The following is a 22,549-nucleotide window of genomic DNA, read 5'->3' as shown; positions in this document are numbered from 1 at the left end:
GTAAGGTAGGTTACAGGGAATGTATTAGGTAGTGCTTCGTTTTTCTCTTAAACTGGTTAAGAGAGGTACAGTCTTTAACATGATTGGGAAGGTCATTCCACATTCTGGGTCCCTTGATTTGTAGAGCATTTCTAGTATGATTAAGTCGTACTCTTGGAATATCAAAACTGTATTTATTTCTGGTGTGGTGCTCATGGGTTCTGTTACAACCTTCTATGAAGCTTTTGAGGTCAGGATTGGCATTACAGTTTAGCGTTTTATATATGTATAATACACATGAGAGAATGTGCAGTGACTTAATATCTAACATATTCAGAGATTTGAGTAGGGGTACCGAGTGATGTCTGGGGCCAGAGTTGGATATTGTCCTAATAGCAGCTTTGTGTTGAGTAATTAGAGGACGTAAATGATTTTGGGTTGTAGAACCCCAAGCACAAATACCATAGTTGAGATATGGATAGATGAGGGAGTAATAGAGAGTCACCAGGGCAGGGCGGGGTACATAATATCTGATCTTAGAAAGAATGCCAACAGTCTTTGAAACATTTTTTGATATATTTAGAATGTGTCCCTGTGTGGGAACCGACCTGTGAGATTTATATTTATTTAATTTATATGAATTTATATTTACGTTAATTTATATACTTCGATAGCAATTTGTATGATGTTAAGTGGACTGTATTTCTGCAATAGTCTCAATCTCACAAATCGATCCTCTACACATTAGGGGGGTTTATATTATTTATATATATATATATATGCAGCCAATCAAATTACAGTATTAATTACATACATTGAAAAGGTTCCTTATCTTATAGTACAGCAGGCCTTAGTCCAAACAGGTATAACTAGGATGTAGACACCAAATTATCCTCTTTGAGGTAGCTTCTGTAACGGTTCTATTGTTACGTAAAGTATGGTGACAATAAACACAGACACTAAGATACTATAAATATATTTGGTCGAATATACAGAAGTACACAGGTGATACCTTGGTGTGAGTTGAGCGCACTGAGCGTCGGTACAGTATCTCGCAAGTGTCTGCTCTAGACCACACTTGAAAGTAGACTCTGGATTAATATTTGCTATCCTGCTGCTTATATGCCCGGGCAACTCCTCACCGTATTGCTCGAGCAACGCCTCACCTCATTCACCTCCACAGGTTGACAGGAATATTAACAATGCATTTGGAGCGAGTATATTATTGGATAATCTACTCGCTACACTTCGATCACCCAGTACAACCCGTTCTCGCAAATTCGTAAAGTCAATATTGACTTATTAACTATGTGCATAGATGATATACTAAACATAATAGATACCCTTAAAAAGATTCATAGAAAACACCGACCTTACCTAACCTTGTTAGTATCTTAAGATAAGCATCTTATTGCTTCGTAATTACAATTATTACTTAACCTATACCTATTATAGGTTAGGTAATAATTGTAATTACGAAGCAATAAGATGCTTATCTTAAGATACTAACAAGGTTAGGTAAGGTCGGTGTTTTCTATGAATCTTTTTAAGGCTATCTATTATGTTAAGTATGTCACCTATGCACATATTTAATAAGTCAATATTGACTTATTAAATTTGCGAGAACGGGTTGCCCAGTAACTGGTGCACAAAGTCTTGCTTCCTCGTCTTGACCTGTCAAAAGGGCGCTAGCTATAAAGCCAGAATCCTATATATGACAGGTATATCAGAGAAAATACTGTACAAGGAACAATGAAGACCTGGGCTAATTACCTTTAATTTGAGGCTACCACGTGCTCTAACCGGGTCACCCTATATAATGACATTAATGGCCATAAATGAAAGATACATGGGTTTCGGAAAGAACACTTAACTTGATTTGTTGACAGCGTGTTGATAATGGTACACCTTTGGTTTCCATAACACTTCATCCAAGTAAAATTAACAGGAGCCGTATTTGCTCCTGTGAGCCTCTGGTCTAATAAACAATGGCAATGTCTAACACTCCATACTATTGACGCTACTGGCCTACATTGTCCAGATATGATAGGAGCCGAATTTGCTCCACGCGTCTCGGAGGTGACACAACAATGGCTGCCCCTCTTCCCCTGACGCCTGGCCTACATTGTCCAGATGACAAAGTGATAGAAGGGTCACATTTACTCTACTTTAATATTGATAATTAAGTTAATTTATATGAGATGTTTTTCTGATGGTAAAGTCCAAAGACTAATGTATTTAAGAATAATTCCCACCATAATAGGTGGTGAATATAATAGTATGTGGTGATGATATCCCGTTTTCTTTAGACGGTAATTCCATTACAAGTTACGTTTTCTATGGGTAACTTGTTTATACAATACAGCTATTATCTGTATGATTATTAAATGGTGTCGGATTTTCCGACACCCTGGATATTCAGCTTGCGGTCAATGAGAATGCCAAGGAATTTGCCATCTAATTAGTTACAAATTTGGGTATTGTTTATTTTGAGATTTATTTGATTACAGGATTTATTGCCAAGCAGAATATAGAAAGTTTTGTCAATGTTAAGGGTGAGTTTGTTGGCAGTTAGCCAAAGATGGACTTTATTTAGCTCAGTATTTACTGTGGCATTTAGAGCAAGGGGGTCAGGACTGGAGTAAATGAAGGTTGTGTCGTCAGCAAATAGAATTGGTTTGAGGTGTTGGGAGGCATTTGGAAGGCATTTGGAAGGTCATTAATGTAGATGAGAAAGAGGAGAGGGCCAAGTATGCTGCCCTGAGGAACACCAATGTTGATGGGTAGGGTGGGAGAAATTGAATTATTCACAGAAACATACTGGAGCCTGTCAGTAAGGTAAGACTTGAGGTATTGTAGGGAGTGTCCTCTGACTCCATAATGATGTAATTTAAGAAGAAGGTTTTGGTGGTTGACAGTGTCAAAAGCCTTACGCAGGTCCACAAATAACCCAACAGGGAACTCATTTTTATCAAGAGCTGCATGAATCAAGTTAATCATGCTAATAAGTGCATCGTTAGTGCTTTTTTGGGGTCTGAAGCCATATTGGCAAGAGCTAAGTATATTGTGTTTGGCTAGATAAGAGGAAAGCTGCTTGTAGATTAGTTTTTCAAAATTGTTTGACAAGTTAGGCAGGATTGATATAGATCTGTAGTTAACATCTGTGAGATCACCACATTTGTGGACAGGGGTTACTCTCGCTTTTTTTAGAATGTCTGGGAAGGTTTGGAGTTCAAGTGACTTGTTGAAGAGCAAAGCAATAGCAGGGGCTAAAGATCTGGAGGCTTTTTTGTAAATTAAAGTTGGTATCTCCTCAAGGGCACCAGACTTGGTTTTAAGGGAAAGGATTATCTCATTGACGTCAGTGGAATTCATAGGCTTTAGGTACAGAGACTGTGGATAGTTACCTGTAAGATAGTCCTTAACATCAGTACTGGAAGATGGAATATCATTTGCAAGGGATGACTCAATGTATGAGAAGAACCTATTGAACTCAATAGCAGAATCAGAGGCTGAAAGCTGACCATCGTTATTGGACAGGAGTGTTGGTTTGTTATTTAAAATCTTCTTTGATCCCAATATTTGTGAAATTGTGCTCCAAGTTTTTTTAATGTTTTTTAATGCTTACCTTGATTACCTTACCTTGAGGTGCTTCCGGGGCTTAGCGTCCCCGCGGCCCGGTCGTCGACCAGGCCTCCTGGTTGCCGGACTGATCAACCAGGCTGTTGGACGCGGCTGCTCGCAACCTGACGTATGAGTCACAGCCTGGTTGATCAGGTATCCTTTGGAGGTGCTTATCCAGTTCTCTCTTGAACACTGTGAGGGGTCGGCCAGTTATGCCCCTTATGTGTAGTGGAAGCGTGTTGAACAGTCTCGGGCCTCTGATGTTGATAGTTCTCTCTTGAACACTGTGAGGGGTCGGCCAGTTATGTCCCTTATGTGTAGTGGAAGCGTGTTGAACAGTCTCGGGCCTCTGATGTTGATAGTTCTCTCTTGAACACTGTGAGGGGTCGGCCAGTTATGTCCCTTATGTGTAGTGGAAGCGTGTTGAACAGTCTCGGGCCTCTGATGTTGATAGTTCTCTCTTGAACACTGTGAGGGGTCGGCCAGTTATGTCCCTTATGTGTAGTGGAAGCGTGTTGAACAGTCTCGGGCCTCTGATGTTGATAGTTCACTCTTGAACACTGTGAGGGGTCGGCCAGTTATGCCCCTATGTGTAGTGGAAGCGTGTTGAACAGTCTCGGGCCTCTGATGTTGACAGTTCTCTCTTGAACACTGTGAGGGGTCGGCCAGTTATGTCCCTTATGTGTAGTGGAAGCGTGTTGAACAGTCTCGGGCCTCTGATGTTGATAGTTCTCTCTCAGAGTACTGAGTACTCTTCTGTACTCTCAGTACAGCAGAGTACTCAGAACCCCACACAAGCACTGAGTACTCTCAGAGTACTCAGTACTTGTGTGGGGTTTACATGTGTGTCTGTGTCTTCCTGTATATGTTCTGTGTGGTTGGGTGTGGTTGTATACTTCCGGCTGTGTGTGTCTTATGTGTAGCTGGTTGCACTGCTGTGTGTGTGTGTTTGGTGTGGTGATAGTTTCTATTATGTACTTGTGTCCCCACGGCCTTCTGGTCGTTTGCATGTGTCTTTTTGTACTGTTTGTTTGTCCTTGTACTTACGGTTCTCTGTGTGGTTCTGTTTTCTGTTCTTAATGCTTTGTGTATCTTGTACTGGTTATGTGTCGTGTTCTGATTGTTCTGTATTATGTGTCCGTGTCGGGGGTTTGTTGTATGATTTGTATACTACAACAATACAATACAATTTTATTTAGGTAAGGTACATACATACAATAAATATTTATAAGGATTGTTTAACTTATAGGTATAGCTAGTACATACAATGCCTAAAGCCACTATTACGCAAAGCGTTTCGGGCATGTGTATTTCTACACATAATACATAATACATAATTTCTATATAGTGTATTTCCCTCTTGGTTCTTCTTGTGTTTAGGTTCTTTTCATGTTATATTACTGTATTCTGCGTGTCCTGTATGTACTCTTGGTTTCTACTTTTGAAGTTTTTGTACATTGTGGTTTCTTTTATAAATAACAAAAAATAGTTTGGAACCCTGGCGTTTACTTATTGACTATTTTCCTCTTATGGTATTAAGGTGCTCTGGCGCAGTCCTTTCTGACTGAGGACATTTTGTATTAATGTTCAGATCCTTTAAGTAAGGAAATAAAAGGAAAATCTCACACTTGGCTTTAAAATAGTAGTATACTGAGTAGTAAGGAATTGTTTACCAATAAATGCAACAAGAATGTAACAACTCTTGTATATATCTCAAAAAAAAAAAAAAGCTAAAAAAAGTTACTTAAATATTCCTAGGCCTACTATAGCACACATGTACTATATTAAGCCTCAGATATCATGTATTAGACCTAGGAAGGTTAGGTTAGCTTAGTTTATCAAAGCAACACGAGTAAAAAAAATAGCTTTCCGGTTTGTCAAACTCAATGGTTCCCATTTCGGCTTCTAATTTCGTTGTAAGTCGGCACATATATAAGCAATGGTCCTCGTCGTTACTATATGTACTACCAAAATAGGAGGACGGGCTGTGCTAGTGAGTTCCCTGCCCCCTGCCCTTGTTGACATAGTAATGTGAAGCCTCATCAAGTGTTTGTCTGCCGTGTCAACCAATTTTACTCGCACATTTCGTTTCTATCATTGGAGGGAAGAGGGGGATCTTTTGTTGCCAAAATATTTTGCTGAGATTGAGATCATGTAATATTAGGAGCTTAGTTGATGTTGTACATGCTCTGGTGTGTGTCACAATGGTTTACTTTGTTTACTGTTCCTTCCAGTGTTGTACGGTCCATACTTGGAGCACGTACGGGAGGCCTGGGTGAAGCGAGAGCATCCCAACATGCTCTTCCTGTTCTACGAGGACCTCAAGACAGACATTATGGGACAACTGCACAAACTGAACAATTTCCTTGGTACCTCACTCACCCAACACCAGCTACAGCAGGTACGTAACTTTCCTTACAGTCCCCTATCCCTACAGACACCCACTGTCACGTACAGCATGTCACTATTTATTTATTTATTTATTTATTTATTTATTTATTTATATATATACAAGAAGGTACATTGGGTTTGTGAGAATACATTGGATAGTACAGTATTAATCTAACAGATAATTTTAAGTAGGTAATTTCTATCAGAATTGATAAATGATAGATACATTGCAAGAGAAAAATGAGATGAGAGAGCTTAGTAAGTATATTAAAGCACATTGTTATATTAAAGCTCTGATTGATTACATTGACAGCTTGATTAGTAATTTAAACAAGATTAATAGACACCATACAGCAGATTGACAGCACATATAAGACAGCAATGATCACAATGGTAAAGATGTTCAGATTGGGTACATAAAGGTTGGGAGATTGGGTAGCAATAGATACAGTGCAATTTTAAGGCAAAAAGTGAAAAACTATGAAGATGAAATTAGGTACTTTTTAGTATTGATTTTGAATGATGTAAAAGTTGGACAACTTTTCAATTCAGTAGGGAGTGAGTTCCATAAACTAGGTCCCTTTATTTGCATAGAGTGTTTACACAGATTAAGTTTAACTCTGGGGATATCAGAGATATTTATTTCTGGTGTGGTGATAATGGATCCTATTACATCTGTCCAGGAAGAGTTTCAGACAAGGATTTGCATTTAAGAACAGGGTTTTGTAAATGTAGCTGACACAAGAGAATTTATGGAGTGAGATTATGTTTAGCATGTTTAGGGAGTTAAACAAGGGGGCTGTGTGTTGTCTGAAAGCAGAATTTGATATTATTCTGATAGCAGATTTTTGCTGGGTGATGATGGACTTGAGGTGGTTTGCAGTGGTTGAACCCCATGCACAGATACCATAGTTGAGATAGGGATAGATTAGTGCATAATATAGAGATGAGAGCAGAGTTAGGTACATAATATCTGATTTTGGAGAGTATACCAACTGTTTTAGATACTTTCTTAGTTATGTGTTGTATGTGGGTACTGAAGTTGAGTCTCTTGTCTAGGAATATGTCAAGAAACTTTCCATCATTTTTTATTGCTAATGTTTACATTGTCTATCTGAAGCTGAATTGCATTTGTATATTTTCTTCCAAATAGGATGTAGTAGGTCTTTTCTATGTTAAGTGTTAGTTTGTTGGTTGACATCCATAAGTGGACTTTTTTTTAGTTCATTATTAACAACATCATTTAGTGTATGTGGGTTGGGGTTGGAGTAGATGAGGGTAGTATCATCAGCAAACAAAATAGGTTTCAGAATGTTAGAGACATTAGGCAGATCATTGATGTATATAAGAAATAGAAGAGGTCCCAAGATGCTGCCCTGTGGCACTCCAACGGTTATAGGTAGAGTGGGAGAGGTTATATTATTGATGGCTACACATTGGTGTCTATCACTAAGATAGGATTGGATATAGTCCAGTGCATGGCCTCGGATTCCATAATGATGGAGTTTACATAAGAGGTAATCGTGATTAACAGTATCAAAGGCCTTTCTCAGTTTGATGTTTGATAACATTGTAGAACTGAAAGAGAGAGTTAGAGACAAGACGTGGAGCATGAGGTAATACAGGAGAGACTATTGGAGAGTTAGGGATTATCTGCAGGAAGATCAATGTGGAGCAAATGGAAGCCAAGTTAGCAAATGAGATCTGACTTATTATGTGAGCACTGTATCTAGTGCTACCCAATCTTTATGTACCTAATCCAAACAACTTTACCATTGTGATCATTGCTGTCGTCTTATATGTGCTATCAATATGCTGTATTGTGTCTATTAATCTTTGTTAAATTACGAATCAAGCTGTTCAATGCAGTCAATCAGTTACCAATGTGCTTTAATATACCTACTAATCTCTCTCATTTTTTTCTTACAATGTACCTGTTGACATTTTATAAATTTTACTAGAATTTGCCTACTTAGAATTATCTGTTAGATTAAGGACCTGCCCGCAACGCTGCGCGTACTAGTGGCTTTACAAGACTGTAAACACCAGGCTATGTATCACCACAAACCCAATGTACCTTCTTGTATTTGAATTAATAAATAAATAAGAAGTTGTTGGAACACCAACGTCCAACTGTTGTTAACCTTCTTGAGCGCCTTCTGTGCCGAAGCTTTTCTTCTTATGTCCCTCGAGGGCGCTTTGTTGGGTTGCTGCCTGTCCCACCCAGCCGCCACCAGTGTCTGGCTGGGGATGAGTCGCTTGGCTTCTGGTAGGGGCCCCTGAACCCCCCCCCCTCCCTCCCCCAGGGCGTCGTGGGGTTTTTCCATCAGTCCTAAGCGCTAGACGTGCTAGTACTCGCCTATTTTTACTCACATAGTTGTACTTGCGGGGGTTGAACTTTGGCTCTTTGGTTCCGCCTCTCAACTGTCAATCAACTGGTGTACAGGTTCCTGAGCCTACTGGGCTCTATCATATCTACATTTAAAACTGTGTATGGAGTCAACCTCCACCACATCACTGCCGAATACATTCCATCTGTTAACTACTGACACTGGAAAAAGTTCTTTCTAACGTCCCTGTGGCTCATTTCGGTACTCAGTCACCACCTGTGTCCCCTTGTTCTCGTACCACCAGTGTTAGTTTATCTTTATCTGCCCTGTCAATTTCTCTGAGAATTTTCTAGGTAAAGATCATGTCTCCCCTTACTCTTCTGTCTTCCAAGGTCGTGAGGTGCATTTCACGCAGTCTGTCCTTGTAACTCATGCCTCTTAGTTCTGGGACTAGCCTAGTGGCATACCTCTGAACTTTTTAAAGCTTCGTCTTGTGCTTGACAAGGTACGGGCTCCATTGTGGGGCCGCATGCTCCAGGATTGGTCTTACGTATGTGGTATACAAGGTTCTGAAGGATTCCTTGCACAGGTTCCTGAACGCTGTTCTGATGTTAGCCAGCCTTGTATACGCCGCAGATGTTATTATTTTTTATGTGGGCTTCAGGAGACAGGTTTGGTGTGAAATCAACTCCTAGATCTTTCTCTCTGTCCGTTTCATAAAGGACTTCATCTCCCATTCTGTATCCTGTGTCTGGCCTCCTGTTTCCACTGCCTAATTTCATTACCTTACATTTACTCGGGTTGAACTTTAGTAGCCATTTGTTGGACCATTCATTCAGTTTGTCTAGGTCATCTTGTAGCCTCATACTATCTTCCTTCGTCTTAATCTTCCTCATAATTTTTGCATCATCAGCAAACAATGAGAGGAACGATTCTATATCCTCTGGGAGATCATTTACATATATCGGAAACAGTATAGATCCAAAGACTGAACCCTGCGGGACTCCACTAGTGACGCCTTGCTACTCTGAGGCCTAACCCCTCACAGTGACTCGCTGTCTTCTGTTACTCAAGTACTCCCTTATCCAATGGAGTACCTTCCCTTTCACTCCTGCCTGCATCTCCAGCTTTACGCACTAGCCTCTTGTGTGGTACTGTGCCAAAGGCTTTCTGGCAATCCAAAAATATGCAGTCTGCCCACCCCCTCTCTTTCTTGCCTGATTCTTGTTGCCTGGTCGTAGAATTCAATTAATCCTGTGAAGCAGGACTTGCCATCCCTGAACCCATGTTGGTGTTGTTACAAAGTTCCTTCGCTCCAGATGTTCCACTAGCTTTTTTCGCACAATGTTCTCCATTAATTTGCATGGTACGTAAATCAGGGACACTGGTCTGTAGTTCAGTGTCTCCTGTCTATCCCCTTCTTGTACACAGAGTAGGGGAGGACGTCTGACCTGACAGTCCTGGACGCAGGAGAGGGACAGAACACCCCGACACCGCCGAGGTCCAAGTGAGAGAACCCGAACGTCCTCAACAATGGAACTTAGAAGGGATAGTCAAAAACCAGGTGAAGTGCTCCCCTTCCCCTTACTCCCTCACAGCACCTCACTCACAGCACATCCCTCCCAGCACCTCCCTCACAGCACCTCACTCACAGCACTTCCCTCACAGCACCAACAAAAGGAAACAGAAAGCCAAGATAGGGAAGATCAACGGCCAAGAACTTGACTCACCCGAGGACGTGTTCCTCACCAAAAACAGGCAACGCCACAACCCTTCTGGACCCCCCCCCCCCTTCCCCAGAAGATAGGCTGGGGTCCCGAAAATACAACATCCATTGAGAATGTCAGGCAATAGCAGAAGCCCAGAGAAAGTGCATGACAATACCCACATAAAAGAGAAGTAAAAATGGCAGACAAAAGGGTTAAGTACCAGGCCAAATAAAAAGCCTGGCCCAGCACAACCTGCCACCACGTGAGGAGCGCCGAGAAGAATGCTATCACTGCCTCCAGAGGGAGAAAGTTGAGTAATGCAGACAAGACAACTGAAGTCGGAACCACAAGCAGCATGGCCCCAGTACTCAGGACTGAGATTGATTGATGAAGATTTAAGCCACCCAAAAGGTGGCACGGGCACGAATAGCCCGTAAGTGGTGGCCCTTTTGAGCCATTGCCAGTATCAAGAGCTGATACTGGAGATCTGTGGAGGTGCGACTGCACCCTGCGTGACAGGAGATGTCTCCCGTGCAGGACTGAGGGAAGTGAGGCTATGCTACATGGAGTGGGACCACGACAAGCCACCACAACTTGCTAAAACACAAGACACGCAAAAGAAAACTTTCAGATATAATTTTGTCACCTTCGTTTCCTGAGCTTGACTGTGTGTCCTCTTGTTCGTGAAGTTGCTGGCTTTAGCAATTCCTCTTGATCAATTTGGTCGATTCATATTACTCACCAGAAAAGGTTTCATGCTAATGCGAGAAGTTATAAATAAATAAATAAATTCAGGTAAAGTACATACATACAAGGTAAGATACAAAGTTGATGGATTTATAGACAGAGCTAGTACATACAATGCCTAAAGCCACTATTACGCAAAGCGTTTCGGGCAGTAATTATGATGACAAAGGTGGGAGTGAAGATAATGGAAGACCAGACAATAATATGATGAATGTAATAGGGGTGAACCTGCAAGATATGCAAGTTTCGGGCAAGATTTGCCCGAAACGTTACACATACTAGTGGCTTCAGGTATTGTATGTACTACATCTATCTATAAATCCAACATTATGTTTGTAAATCAACTATGTATTTACTTTCCTGAATAAAATTTACTTACTAAACAACGTCGGGAAATAGAAGAGAGCGTATTGAAGTCTTGTTAATCTGATGAGGTTACTTTCACCATTGTATCATTTGTTTGATAATAATTACAACTGGATTACCATTTAACAGTATTGGTTGGGGTCCACAGGTCGCTCACTACACAAGCTTCCCAGAGATGCAGCGCAGAGAGGAGCAGAGCACAGCTAAGGACACCACAGTCAAACTGAACATGGAATTGGTAAAAAAACATGGAGGATTGTTTAGAAAGGGTAAGGCACAGGATTGTTTAGAAAGGGTAAGGCACAGGATTGTTTAGAAAGGGTAAGGCACAGAGGATTGTTTAGAAAGGGTAAGGCACAGGATTGTTTAGAAAGGGTAAGGCACAGAGGATTGTTTAGAAAGGGTAAGGCACAGAGGATTGTTTAGAAAGGGTAAGGCACAGAGGATTGTTTAGAAAGGGTAAGGCACAGAGGATTGTTTAGAAAGGGTAAGGCACAGAGGATTGTTTAGAAAGGGTAAGGCACAGAGGATTGTTTAGAAAGGGTAAGGCACAGAGGATTGTTTAGATAGAGTAAAGGTTATCTATATTGAAGTTATCGTGAGATGATTTCGGGGCCTAGCATCCCCGCGGCCCGGTCCTCGACCAGACCTCCTTTTTGTTACACACCCCCAGGAAGCAGCAGCCTGTAGCAGCTGTCTAACTCCCATGTACCTATTTACTGCGAGGTAACAGGGGCATCAGGGTGAAACATTTTGCCCATTTTTGTTTACGCCTCCACCGGGAATTGAACCAGGAACCTCGGGACTACAAATCCGAAGCGCTGTCCACTCAGCTGTCAGGCTAAGACTCAAAAACAATATTGTTTAGGAAGAGTAAGACTGACAGACAGTAATGTGATGAAGGAAATAAAAGATGAAAATAAACAATAATTGAAGTAAAAATACACGACACTTTTCAACCTTATGAGACGAGACCTTGCCTCTTCCTAGCTCAGGAGACGAGACCTTGCCTCTTGCTAGCTCAGGAGACGAGTCCTTGCCTCTTGCTAGCTCAGGAGACGAGACCTTGCCTCTTGCTAGATCAGGAGACGAGACCTTGCCTCTTCCTAGCTCAGGAGACGAGACCTTGCCTCTTGCTAGCTCAGGAGACGAGACCTTGCCTCTTGCTAGCTCAGGAGACGAGACCTTGCCTCTTCCTAGCTCAGGAGACGAGACCTTGCCTCTTCCTAGCTCAGGAGACGAGACCTTGCCTCTTCCTAGCTCAGGAGACGAGACCTTGCCTCTTCCTAGCTCAGGAGACGAGACCTTGCCTCTTCCTAGCTCAGGAGACGAGACCTTGCCTCTTCCTAGCTCAGGAGACGAGACCTTGCCTCTTCCTAGCTCAGGAGACGAGACCTTGCCTCTTGCTAGCTCAGGAGACGAGACCTTGCCTCTTGCTAGCTCATGAGACGAGACCTTGCCTCTTGCTAGCTCAGGAGACGAGACCTTGCCTCTTGCTAGCTCAGGAGACGAGACCTTGCCTCTTCCTAGCTCATGAGACGAGACCTTGCCTCTTGCTAGCTCAGGAGACGAGACCTTGCCTCTTGCTAGCTCAGGAGACGAGACCTTGCCTCTTCCTAGCTCAGGAGACGAGACCTTGCCTCTTGCTAGCTCAGGAGACGAGACCTTGCCTCTTGCTAGCTCAGGAGACGAGACCTTGCCTCTTGCTAGCTCAGGAGACGAGACCTTGCCTCTTGCTAGCTCAGGAGACGAGACCTTGCCTCTTGCTAGCTCAGGAGACGAGACCTTGCCTCTTGCTAGCTCAGGAGACGAGACCTTGCCAACTTGCTAGCTCAGGAGACGAGACCTTGCCTCTTCCTAGCTCAGGAGACGAGACCTTGCCTCTTGCTAGCTCAGGAGACGAGACCTTGCCTCTTGCTAGCTCAGGAGACGAGACCTTGCCTCTTGCTAGCTCAGGAGACGAGACCTTGCCTCTTGCTAGCTCAGGAGACGAGACCTTGCCTCTTGCTAGCTCAGGAGACGAGACCTTGCCTCTTGCTAGCTCAGGAGACGAGACCTTGCCTCTTCCTAGCTCAGGAGACGAGACCTTGCCTCTTGCTAGCTCATGAGACGAGACCTTGCCAACTTCCTAGCTCAGGAGACGAGACCTTGCCTCTTGCTAGCTCAGGAGACGAGACCTTGCCAACTTCCTAGCTCAGGAGACGAGACCTTGCCTCTTGCTAGCTCAGGAGACGAGACCTTGCCTCTTGCTAGCTCAGGAGACGAGACCTTGCCTCTTGCTAGCTCAGGAGACGAGACCTTGCCTCTTGCTAGCTCAGGAGACGAGACCTTGCCTCTTGCTAGCTCAGGAGACGAGACCTTGCCTCTTGCTAGCTCAGGAGACGAGACCTTGCCTCTTGCTAGCTCAGGAGACGAGACCTTGCCTCTTGCTAGCTCAGGAGACGAGACCTTGCCTCTTGCTAGCTCAGGAGACGAGACCTTGCCTCTTCCTAAACCATGTGAATCCAGGAGCTGCTGCCTTGTGTCCCACAACCCCAGGAACTGCTGCCTTGTGTCCCACAACCCAGGAGCTGCTGCCTTGTGTCCCACAACCCCAGGAACTGCTGCCTTGTGTCCCACAACACATACACATCCACAGTCTCTGTACCTAAAGCCTATTAATTCCACTGACGTCAATGAGATAATCCTTTCCCTTAAAACCAAGTCTGGTGCCCTTGAGGAGATACCAACTTTAATTTACAAAAAAGCCTCCAGATCTTTAGCCCCTGCTATTGCTTTGCTCTTCAACAAGTCACTTGAACTCCAAACCTTTCCAGATATTCTAAAAAAAGCGAGAGTAACGCCTGTCCACAAATGTGGTAATCTCACAGATGTTAACAACTACAGACCTATATCAATCCTGCCAAACTTGTCAAAAATTTTTGAAAAACTAATCTATAAGCAGCTTTACTCATATCTAGCCAAACTCAATATACTTAGCCCTTGCCAATATGGCTTCAGACCCAAAAAAAGCACTAACGATGCACTTATTAGTATGCTTAACTCGATTCATACAGCTCTTGATAAAAATGAGTTCTCTGTTGGGTTGTTTGTGGACCTGCGTAAAGCTTTTGACACTGTCAACCACCAAAACCTTCTTCTTAAATTACATCATTATGGAGTCAGAGGACACTCCCTACAATACCTCAAATCCTACCTTACTGACAGGCTCCAGTATGTTTCTGTGAATAATTCAATTTCTCCCACCCTACCCATCAACATTGGTGTTCCCCAGGGCAGCATACTTGGCCCTCTCCTCTTTCTCATCTACATTAATGACCTTCCAAATGCCTCCCAACACCTCAAACCAATTCTATTTGCTGACGACACAACCTTCATTTACTCCAGTCCTGATCCCCTTGCTCTAAATGCCACAGTAAATACTGAGCTAAATAAAGTCCATCTGTGGCTAACTGCCAACAAACTCACCCTTAACATTGACAAAACCTTTTATATTCTGTTTGGCAATAAATCCTCTAATCAAATAAATCTCAAAATAAACAATACCCAAATTTGTAACAAATTAGATGGCAAATTCCTTGGCATTCTCATTGACCACAAGCTTAATTTCCAGGGTCACATTCTAAACATATCAAAAAAAGTTTCAAAAACTGTGGGCATTCTTTCTAAGATCAGATATTATGTACCACGCCCTGCCCTGGTGACTCTCTATTACTCCCTTATCTATCCATATCTCAACTATGGTATTTGTGCTTGGGGCTCTACTACCCAAAATCACTTACGTCCTCTAATTACTCAACACAAAGCTGCTATTAGGACAATATCCAATTCTGGCCCCAGACACCACTCGGTACCCTTACTCAAATCTCTGAATATGTTAGACATTAAGTCACTGCACATTCTCTCATGTGTATTATACATATATAAAACGCTAAACTATAATGCCAATCCTGATCTCAAAAGCTTCATAGAAGGTTGTATCAGAACCCATGAGCATCACACCAGAAATAAATACAGTTTTGATATTCCTAGAGTACGACTTAATCAAACTAGAAATGCTCTACAAATCAAGGGGCCCAGAATGTGGAATGACCTTCCCAACCATGTTAAAGACTGTACCTCTCTCAACCAGTTTAAGTTAAAAACGAAGCTATACCTAATAAATTCCCTGTAACCTACCTTACCCTTCTATTGTCAACCAATGTCTGTTTTTTTCTTTAAAGAGCGCTGTTTGTCGACATAATTGTATTTGTGCTGCTTTTTCATCTATGTTTTCATTTCTTGTTTTCATTCTACTCATTATGCTCAATTAGTATTAAGCTTGTCATTTAAGTTTATCATGCCCGAAACGCTTTGCGTAATAGTGGCTTTAGGCATTGTATGTACTAGCTCTACCTATAAGTTAAACAATCCTTGTAAATATTTATTGTATGTATGTACCTTACCTAAATAAAATTGTATTGTATTGTATTGTATTGTATTGTATTGTATTGTATTGTATTGTATTGTATTGTACACACTGACCACAACACACCCTCACTGACCACAACACACCCTCACTGACCACAACACACCCTCACTGACCACAACACCACCTACACTGACCACAACACACCCTCACTGACCACAACACACCCTCACTGACCACAACACACCCTCACTGACCACAACCCCAGGTGATCACTAACAGCGCTCTGATGCACTATAATTCTACACAATTACAAGCAGAGAAATATAAAATAAATTCAACAAAATTACAACTACAATACAATACAATTTTATTTAGGTAAGGTACATACATACAATAAATATTTACAAGGATTGTTTGACTTATAGGTAGAGCTAGTACATACAATGCCTAAAGCCACTATTACGCAAAGCGTTTCGGGCATGATAAACTTAAATGACAAGCTTAATACTAATTGAGCATAATGAGTAGAATGAAAACAAGAAATGAAAACATAGATGAAAAAGCAGCACAAATACAATTATGTCGACAAACAGCGCTCTTTAAAGAAAAAAACAGACATTGGTTGACAATAGAAGGGCAAGGTAGGTTACAGGACACTAGCTAGGTCTACAAAGGACACACAAAGGACTACAAAGGACTACAAAGGAAACTAGGACACAAAGGTCACACCACTATTGAATTATAATACGTATCTCATTAAGCTCTTGGCACAAACAACAGGATATATATACTGAGACGTGCACCCAGCTTCTTGCTGTGTCTGACCAGAGTTAATGTTAGGCCTGGATTATACTCGGGGTATAATACTATAGTCGTATAGTATATAATCAAGTATACTCGATTATACTTGCTGGTTGGTCAGTAAACTCTTACGTGGTGGTCATAATAACCATTGCTTTGGATGTGTATGTATTCAATAGAAGTCAGTACACAACAAATTACTTAATTTGTATTGTTGATCTGTATATTGATTCAATCATGACAAATTATACATCTGAATATTAAAATGTTAGTCAGGTTGTCATGAAGTAATATGTAAGGCAATATTTGTGTGAGAGCAACACGTAAGTACAGTGTTGTGTGGTAAGACCTAATAGTTGTGTGTTACAGGTGAAGTGGGCAACTGGAAGGAACACCTCACAAGTACTCAAGAAGCTGAGATTGATCTATGGACCAAGAAAAATATCCTTAACTTAGGTCTTGAGTTCAAGTACTCAGGAAGCAAAGTTTGATATGTGGACCAGGAATAAACAGAAGCTCCCCTATGACTCTGTAATATCCCCATTGGCCAAACTATTATGTATTAACGATAAAACCTACCATTAATGTATGATGACTTACTGTAAATATGTAGCTCTTGTAATAGCACTTTCTCTGTAACTAGCTGACATTGTATCTATAAGGTGTGAAGGATTGAAGAAATTGTTTATGTAATAATCTAAGATGAGGTCTGATAAAGACCTATTGTGCCCTCTGTAATGCTTTTGCGCTACCGCTCACAGGATGAGTATGGGGTGCACAATAAACTAGCCGCCTTCGGCGGCAACAAATCAATCTTAGGCCTCAAGTATATGTTCTCAGTGTAAAGTACTGATGGGCTACTAGGGGCCAGATTCACGAAGCAGTTATGCAAGTACTTACGAACGTGTACATCTTTCCTCAATCTTTGACGGCTTTGGTTACATTTATTAAACAGTTTACAAGCATGAAAACTTCCCAGTCAACTGTTGTTATTCTTATAAACAGCCTCCTGGTGTTTCGGAGCTCATTAATTGTTTAATAATTGTAAACAAAGCCGCCAAAGATTGAGAAAAGATGTACAGGTTTCGTAAGTACTTGCGTAACTGCTTCGTGAATCTGGTCCCTGGACTGGCCAAGATGTGTTAGAACAGAAAATGCACAAAAAGGGAGGCAAACACTAGAAATTTCAAATAATTATACAAGCCAGTGCTTTGACTATTTGGTATTTTACGTGTAGAGAGAGAGAGTCGCCTCCTCCTAATATATGCTGTGTTAAAAGGTATTTTATGTACGATAAGAACTTGTTTGAAGTTTACGCTGGCACTATGATGTCGACAACAGTGAAGGAGGAAGTGTTCGAATGCTGTGGATGCAGAGTTCGTAGATGTCTGTCTTGTATTTAGAGCTGTGTGCTGCCAGTGTGGTGTGTCCCAGCCTTAATCTGGTCATTGTTATATCAATTCCTCTGGTTTTATACTATAGTATAGACACGAGCATAACGTTTTCCGTTTCATTACAAAATCTTGGGTGATGGTATCTTTGAAGGCTCCTTTACGTGCAACATGAGGTATTGGATGACGGGTAATGTGAGGTGTGTTGTGCATTGCTTTGGCTAGTTGGTCTACAAGTTCATTATGGAGAATACCACAATGCGCTGGGACCCATTGGATAGAGGTATCATAACCGTTCAATCGATGTTCATGAAGAAGTTGAAGACATGGGTAAACAAACTCCTTGCACGTTGTTGAAGAGTACGTAATGGCTTGAATCGCACTCTTGGAGTCACTGCAGATTGTATATGTCCCGACTGGTAATGTTGTGATTATTTGGAGAGCTTGATATAAGGCATATAATTCAGCTGTGAACACAGATAGTTGGTTTGGTAACCGCTATCCCTGCTTGAGATGGTATTCCGGTATCCATACAGCGCTAGTGACCGAGGGTACGTTGTTCATGATGAGAGATCCATCTGTATAAATCGCTGTGGTATTTGGGTAGCAATTTGTCATTGTTGAGACAAAGACTGAGGCTATGGCTGAGTTTGGTGCAGACTTTGGAATGTTGTTTTCCAGTTGTATTGCTGTATTAGGAGTTGTATAAAGCCAGGGTGGAATAGGGGGAACAGTAAGTTGGGTTTCCGAGTTTTGGAGTAAAGTGAGGTCTATATTGAGGTTATTTGTAGCCCGTGTGAGGAAAGGTTGCGAGTGGTTGGGAAGCGGGGGTTATGTGGGTTAACTGTTGGGTTAATGTTTGATCTGTATTTGTGTGTCTGGTGAGCAGTGGTACAGATAGTTGGCACACATTGTCTCGTCTGGCGGCTAGGCTTGTGAGGCCCGTTTCCCCGTAGAGTCCGAGAATTGGAGTTGAACGCATTGCGCCACATATAAGTCGCATGGCATTGTTTTGTATGACCTCGAGGCTCTGTAGGTTAGTAGGCGCAGCCGACGCATATGCTTGGCAACAATAGTCTAGTTGGCTGCGAATGTTGGTTGTATAGAAACGGAACAAGATTTTATGGTGTGCTCGCCAGGTGGTGCCAGTGAGGTCTACCACCAAGTGCTGTCGGGTCGTTGAGGATATAACCTCGGCTACCAATGACTTTTATATATTCACGGTGGTCGAGTGGTTAAAGAACCAGGCGCCAGATTCACGAAACAGTTACGCAAGTACTTACGAATGTGAACATCTTTCCTCAATCTTTGACGGCTTTATTTATAATTATTAAACAGTTAATGAGCTCCGAAGCACCAGGAAGCTGTTTATAACAATAACAACAGTTGATTGGGAAGTCTTCATGCTTGTAAAGTGTTTAATAAATGTAACCAAAGCCATCAAAGATTGAGGAAAGATGTACACGTTCGTAAGTACTTGCGTAACTGCTTCGTGAATCTGGCCCCAGGTACGCCATGATGCATAGTGCTCCTGGCTGGCTGGGTTCGAATCCTTCTGGGGAGTGGAGTTTTCAGTTGCATATTGGCTTGGGGACCATTCAAGCTTGTTCGCATATTTTGTGTGCGTGTGTGCGTGTCACATTAACTGACAGACCTTCCACGTGACAGCTTTGCTTGATTCTGCCTGATTTTGCAGGCAGATTTGCAGTAGATGGTGTTCCTACATCTTCCAGATACATCCTGGTGCATTTCCCCTTCCCCACCGGTTCAAGGCCTGGTTGGGGCTTCTTGGTGGGTTTGTGCTTTGGTAACTTTTTGTTGATTGACTGGTTTGGGCTCCATGTCACTCTGTGCACTTTCAAGACCAGGGGTTTGGTTTGGGGGTTTGTGATCGGCTTCTCTCTCTGCGCCGCCTGCAGCGAAGTTGCAGTCTAGTGTTGGGCTGGGCCCAGGTGGCTCAGCAGTTAGTCAAGAGGTTGTGCTGGAGCCCGAGCTTTGTCTGTGGGGTGTTTTCCCTGGGCTAGGTTCAGCTCCAAGTGTTGTGCTGGTTCCTTCGTTTCCACCCGTTTCACCAATGACGGCGGTCACATTAGGGACTTGCTTGCCCCTTGTCGGCTCAGTATCCCTCAGGCTTCCTCTTCGGGCTCAGATTCCATAGTGCCTACCTTCCCCCATTGTTTGATATATTCACAGGCACCTCAGCTCATGGTTGGGGTTTGTGCTCAGTGCTCACCAGGCCTCCCACAGCTGATGGTTGGGTTCACTCTTCAGGTGCACAAAAACTGATACAGGCCTGTTGAAGGATACTGGGCTCCATTCTGACTGCTCCCCAGTGGTTCAATATGGTTCATGTTTCCCTTTGGAGTTGAACTCTTCATGTAGCTAGACTTCTGGCTTTTCAGGGTCTGGTTCTCTGCACAGTTCATGTGTGGGGTGTCCACCCTTCTCACATATGGTTTATCTCGTCTCATTTCTATTACATGGACCGTCAATTCGTCCTTTCATACCATGTAACTATTCCTTGTGTGGCTCTCACTGTGGATTCATTTCAAGGGGACTGGTTGAGATGAATGTTCCTCTATCTCTTTCCCCTGGTTCACTTGCTGCTCTGAGTGGTGGTGTTGATGTGCTTGGGCAAGGTGATTCATCTGGCTTCTTAGTGACCAGTTCTGCCTTGGTTTCTTTTTTTATCTTGCTGCAGATCAGCCCGGTGAAATATTTTGCTGGTTTGACCTTCTCTGCTGATCTTTGTAGCTGGCATTTCTTATGCAGATTTACTATTGTACCATTTATATGGTGTGCTGAATTGTTGATGTCCCATCTGCATCTTTTGTCGGTACAACAGTATGAAGTTTCCTGCAGCTCCTTTTGCCTGCCTCTTCTCACTGTTTCTTCTGTATGTACGGATGGTTCTGATTTTTTTTTTGTCTTAGCTGTGCCTTTTATTGGTCGACTTCAGCAGAAGTGCTCTTGTTGGGAGCTCAGCGTTCATGTCTCCTCAGTGCCATTTTGCAAAGTTTTTTCAAGCCTCTAGTGGACAGCTACTTCCTTCGCAGCATTCGCCTTTTTTTTTCCCCCTGGCAGAAAATGAGTTGGTTGCCTTTTGAAAGGGCCCCTTAGTGATTGATGCTTGGCTTGTACGGCCAGAGGTGCATTATTTGTTGTACTGTTGTTCTGGTTCATTTCTACCTACATGCCACCCGCTCTGCTTCAGTGGACATTCTGTCGATCAAGTTTCCTCGGTTCTGTTCCAAAGTTTATCCCAGATTGTACACACTTTCATTAAATCTAGCCAGCTTGCGGTCTACCCTTGGGCCCATGATGTTCGCAGCTGTGGCTGGTACAGTGTTCAGGAACGTGTCATGGGCTTTCACTTGGGGTTTTGGAGGTCTAAATGGGTCCGGGTGGAGTGTTAGCTTGTTAATGTTCCTGGCTCCATTTGGCCCTGTGTTACCCCTTGGGTCTACTTGCAAGCAACTGATAATCTGCATACATTAGGTATACGACTAAAATGCTTTTGTAGCAAAATATTTATTTAATGCATTACACAATAAATATAATTACCATTATAAATAAGGGTAAACAATTTGATGTGTAAATGAAGTTATCACTTGGTGATAGAAGGAAACTTTATTCCTCAAATGGTCAAATTTCTCTTCAGTGTCTTAACCACTGCACTGCGCAAAGCGCCTTTAGGCGCTCAGAGTTGTGCTTTTTGTTTTTTAATTTGGCTATATTTTAATGTTTTTTAATGTTTTCATTACTATTTGTGTTTTGAAATGGAAATAGTTGACTTTGGAAACATTTTGACATTAAATTTACCTGAACATTTGTAAAAATAACAAAAATATGTCCTTGACAATTGCACCAAGACGTTTTTGCCGAAAATAGGTGAGCAGTGCAAGGGTTAAGGAACTCTTGCAATATAATGTACTGACAATAATGTATTCACATTATTTACTTGGACAATAAATATAAGCAATAACTCTTACACGGTATCAATTTTTATTATAATAAAGTGTCATTGCCGTCCTACTTTATCCACCAGATTTTATAATATTTTTAACTAATACAAATTCCATTAACTCGGTATTTTACTGCATCGTAGCCAGTTGTCTCTACTTGTTCTCATCTGTCAATGACAACAAGAGCCCCACACACACATATACAGTACAGTCAAAGCTGCATCCAGTAAACTAACATCCATTTAAATAATATACTCAATGCACTAACTATTTTTTTTACACAAACTTCCAATTGCCTCACGATTTTTATATTAGCATTATGGTGTATTAAACACTTGTGCACCATGGTGGCAACTGTAGCGGAGAGGAAAGACCACAGTTGGTTGAGGTTGGGGTCTCGTAGCCTGGTGGATAGCGCGCAGGACTCGTAATTCTGTGGCGCGGGTTCGATTCCCGCACAAGGCAGAAACAAATGGGCAAAGTTTCTTTCACCCTAAGTGCCCCTGTTACCTAGCAGTAAATAGGTACCTGGGAGTTAGTCAGCTGTCACGGGCTGCTTCCTGGGGTGTGTGTGTGGGGTGTGGGGGAAAAAAAAAAAAAAAAAAGTTAGTAAACAGTTGATTGACAGTTGAGAGGCGGGCCGAAAGAGCAAAGCTCAACCCCCGCAAAAACACAACTAGTAAATACAACAAGTAAACACAGTTGATGGACCACCTCGGGGCAGTAGTGATGATGAATGGTGGTAGGCCGAGCTGTGTGTTATGATCTCAGGCAGCCGAAAAACGAGTCTCTCCTTTGAGAATTATTCCATCAAGCCTGACCTGACTAAGAGGTC

At 42.2% G+C, this 22,549-nt stretch overlaps 1 protein-coding gene across 3 annotated transcripts in view; it reads left to right on the top strand.

Annotated features, from left to right (window-relative positions):
• Positions 1-21,740, top strand: part of LOC123767970 (sulfotransferase 1C4) — an 85,337-nt gene extending 63,597 nt beyond the window's left edge. For all 3 annotated transcript variants that reach the window (XM_069306547.1, XM_069306548.1, XM_069306546.1), the window contains exons 6-8: positions 5,838-6,004; positions 11,295-11,415; positions 16,728-21,740. In XM_069306547.1, coding sequence (XP_069162648.1) covers positions 5,838-6,004; positions 11,295-11,415; positions 16,728-16,849 — 410 coding nt within the window. In that variant the 3' untranslated portion in view covers positions 16,850-21,740. The remainder of the gene's footprint in view (positions 1-5,837; positions 6,005-11,294; positions 11,416-16,727) is intronic.
• The last annotated feature ends 809 nt before the right edge of the window (positions 21,741-22,549 follow it).

This window comes from Procambarus clarkii, chromosome 58, assembly GCF_040958095.1.
Source record: "Procambarus clarkii isolate CNS0578487 chromosome 58, FALCON_Pclarkii_2.0, whole genome shotgun sequence".
In the NCBI taxonomy this organism is placed as follows: domain Eukaryota; kingdom Metazoa; phylum Arthropoda; class Malacostraca; order Decapoda; family Cambaridae; genus Procambarus; species Procambarus clarkii.
This window is presented reverse-complemented; position numbering and strand designations above follow the sequence as displayed.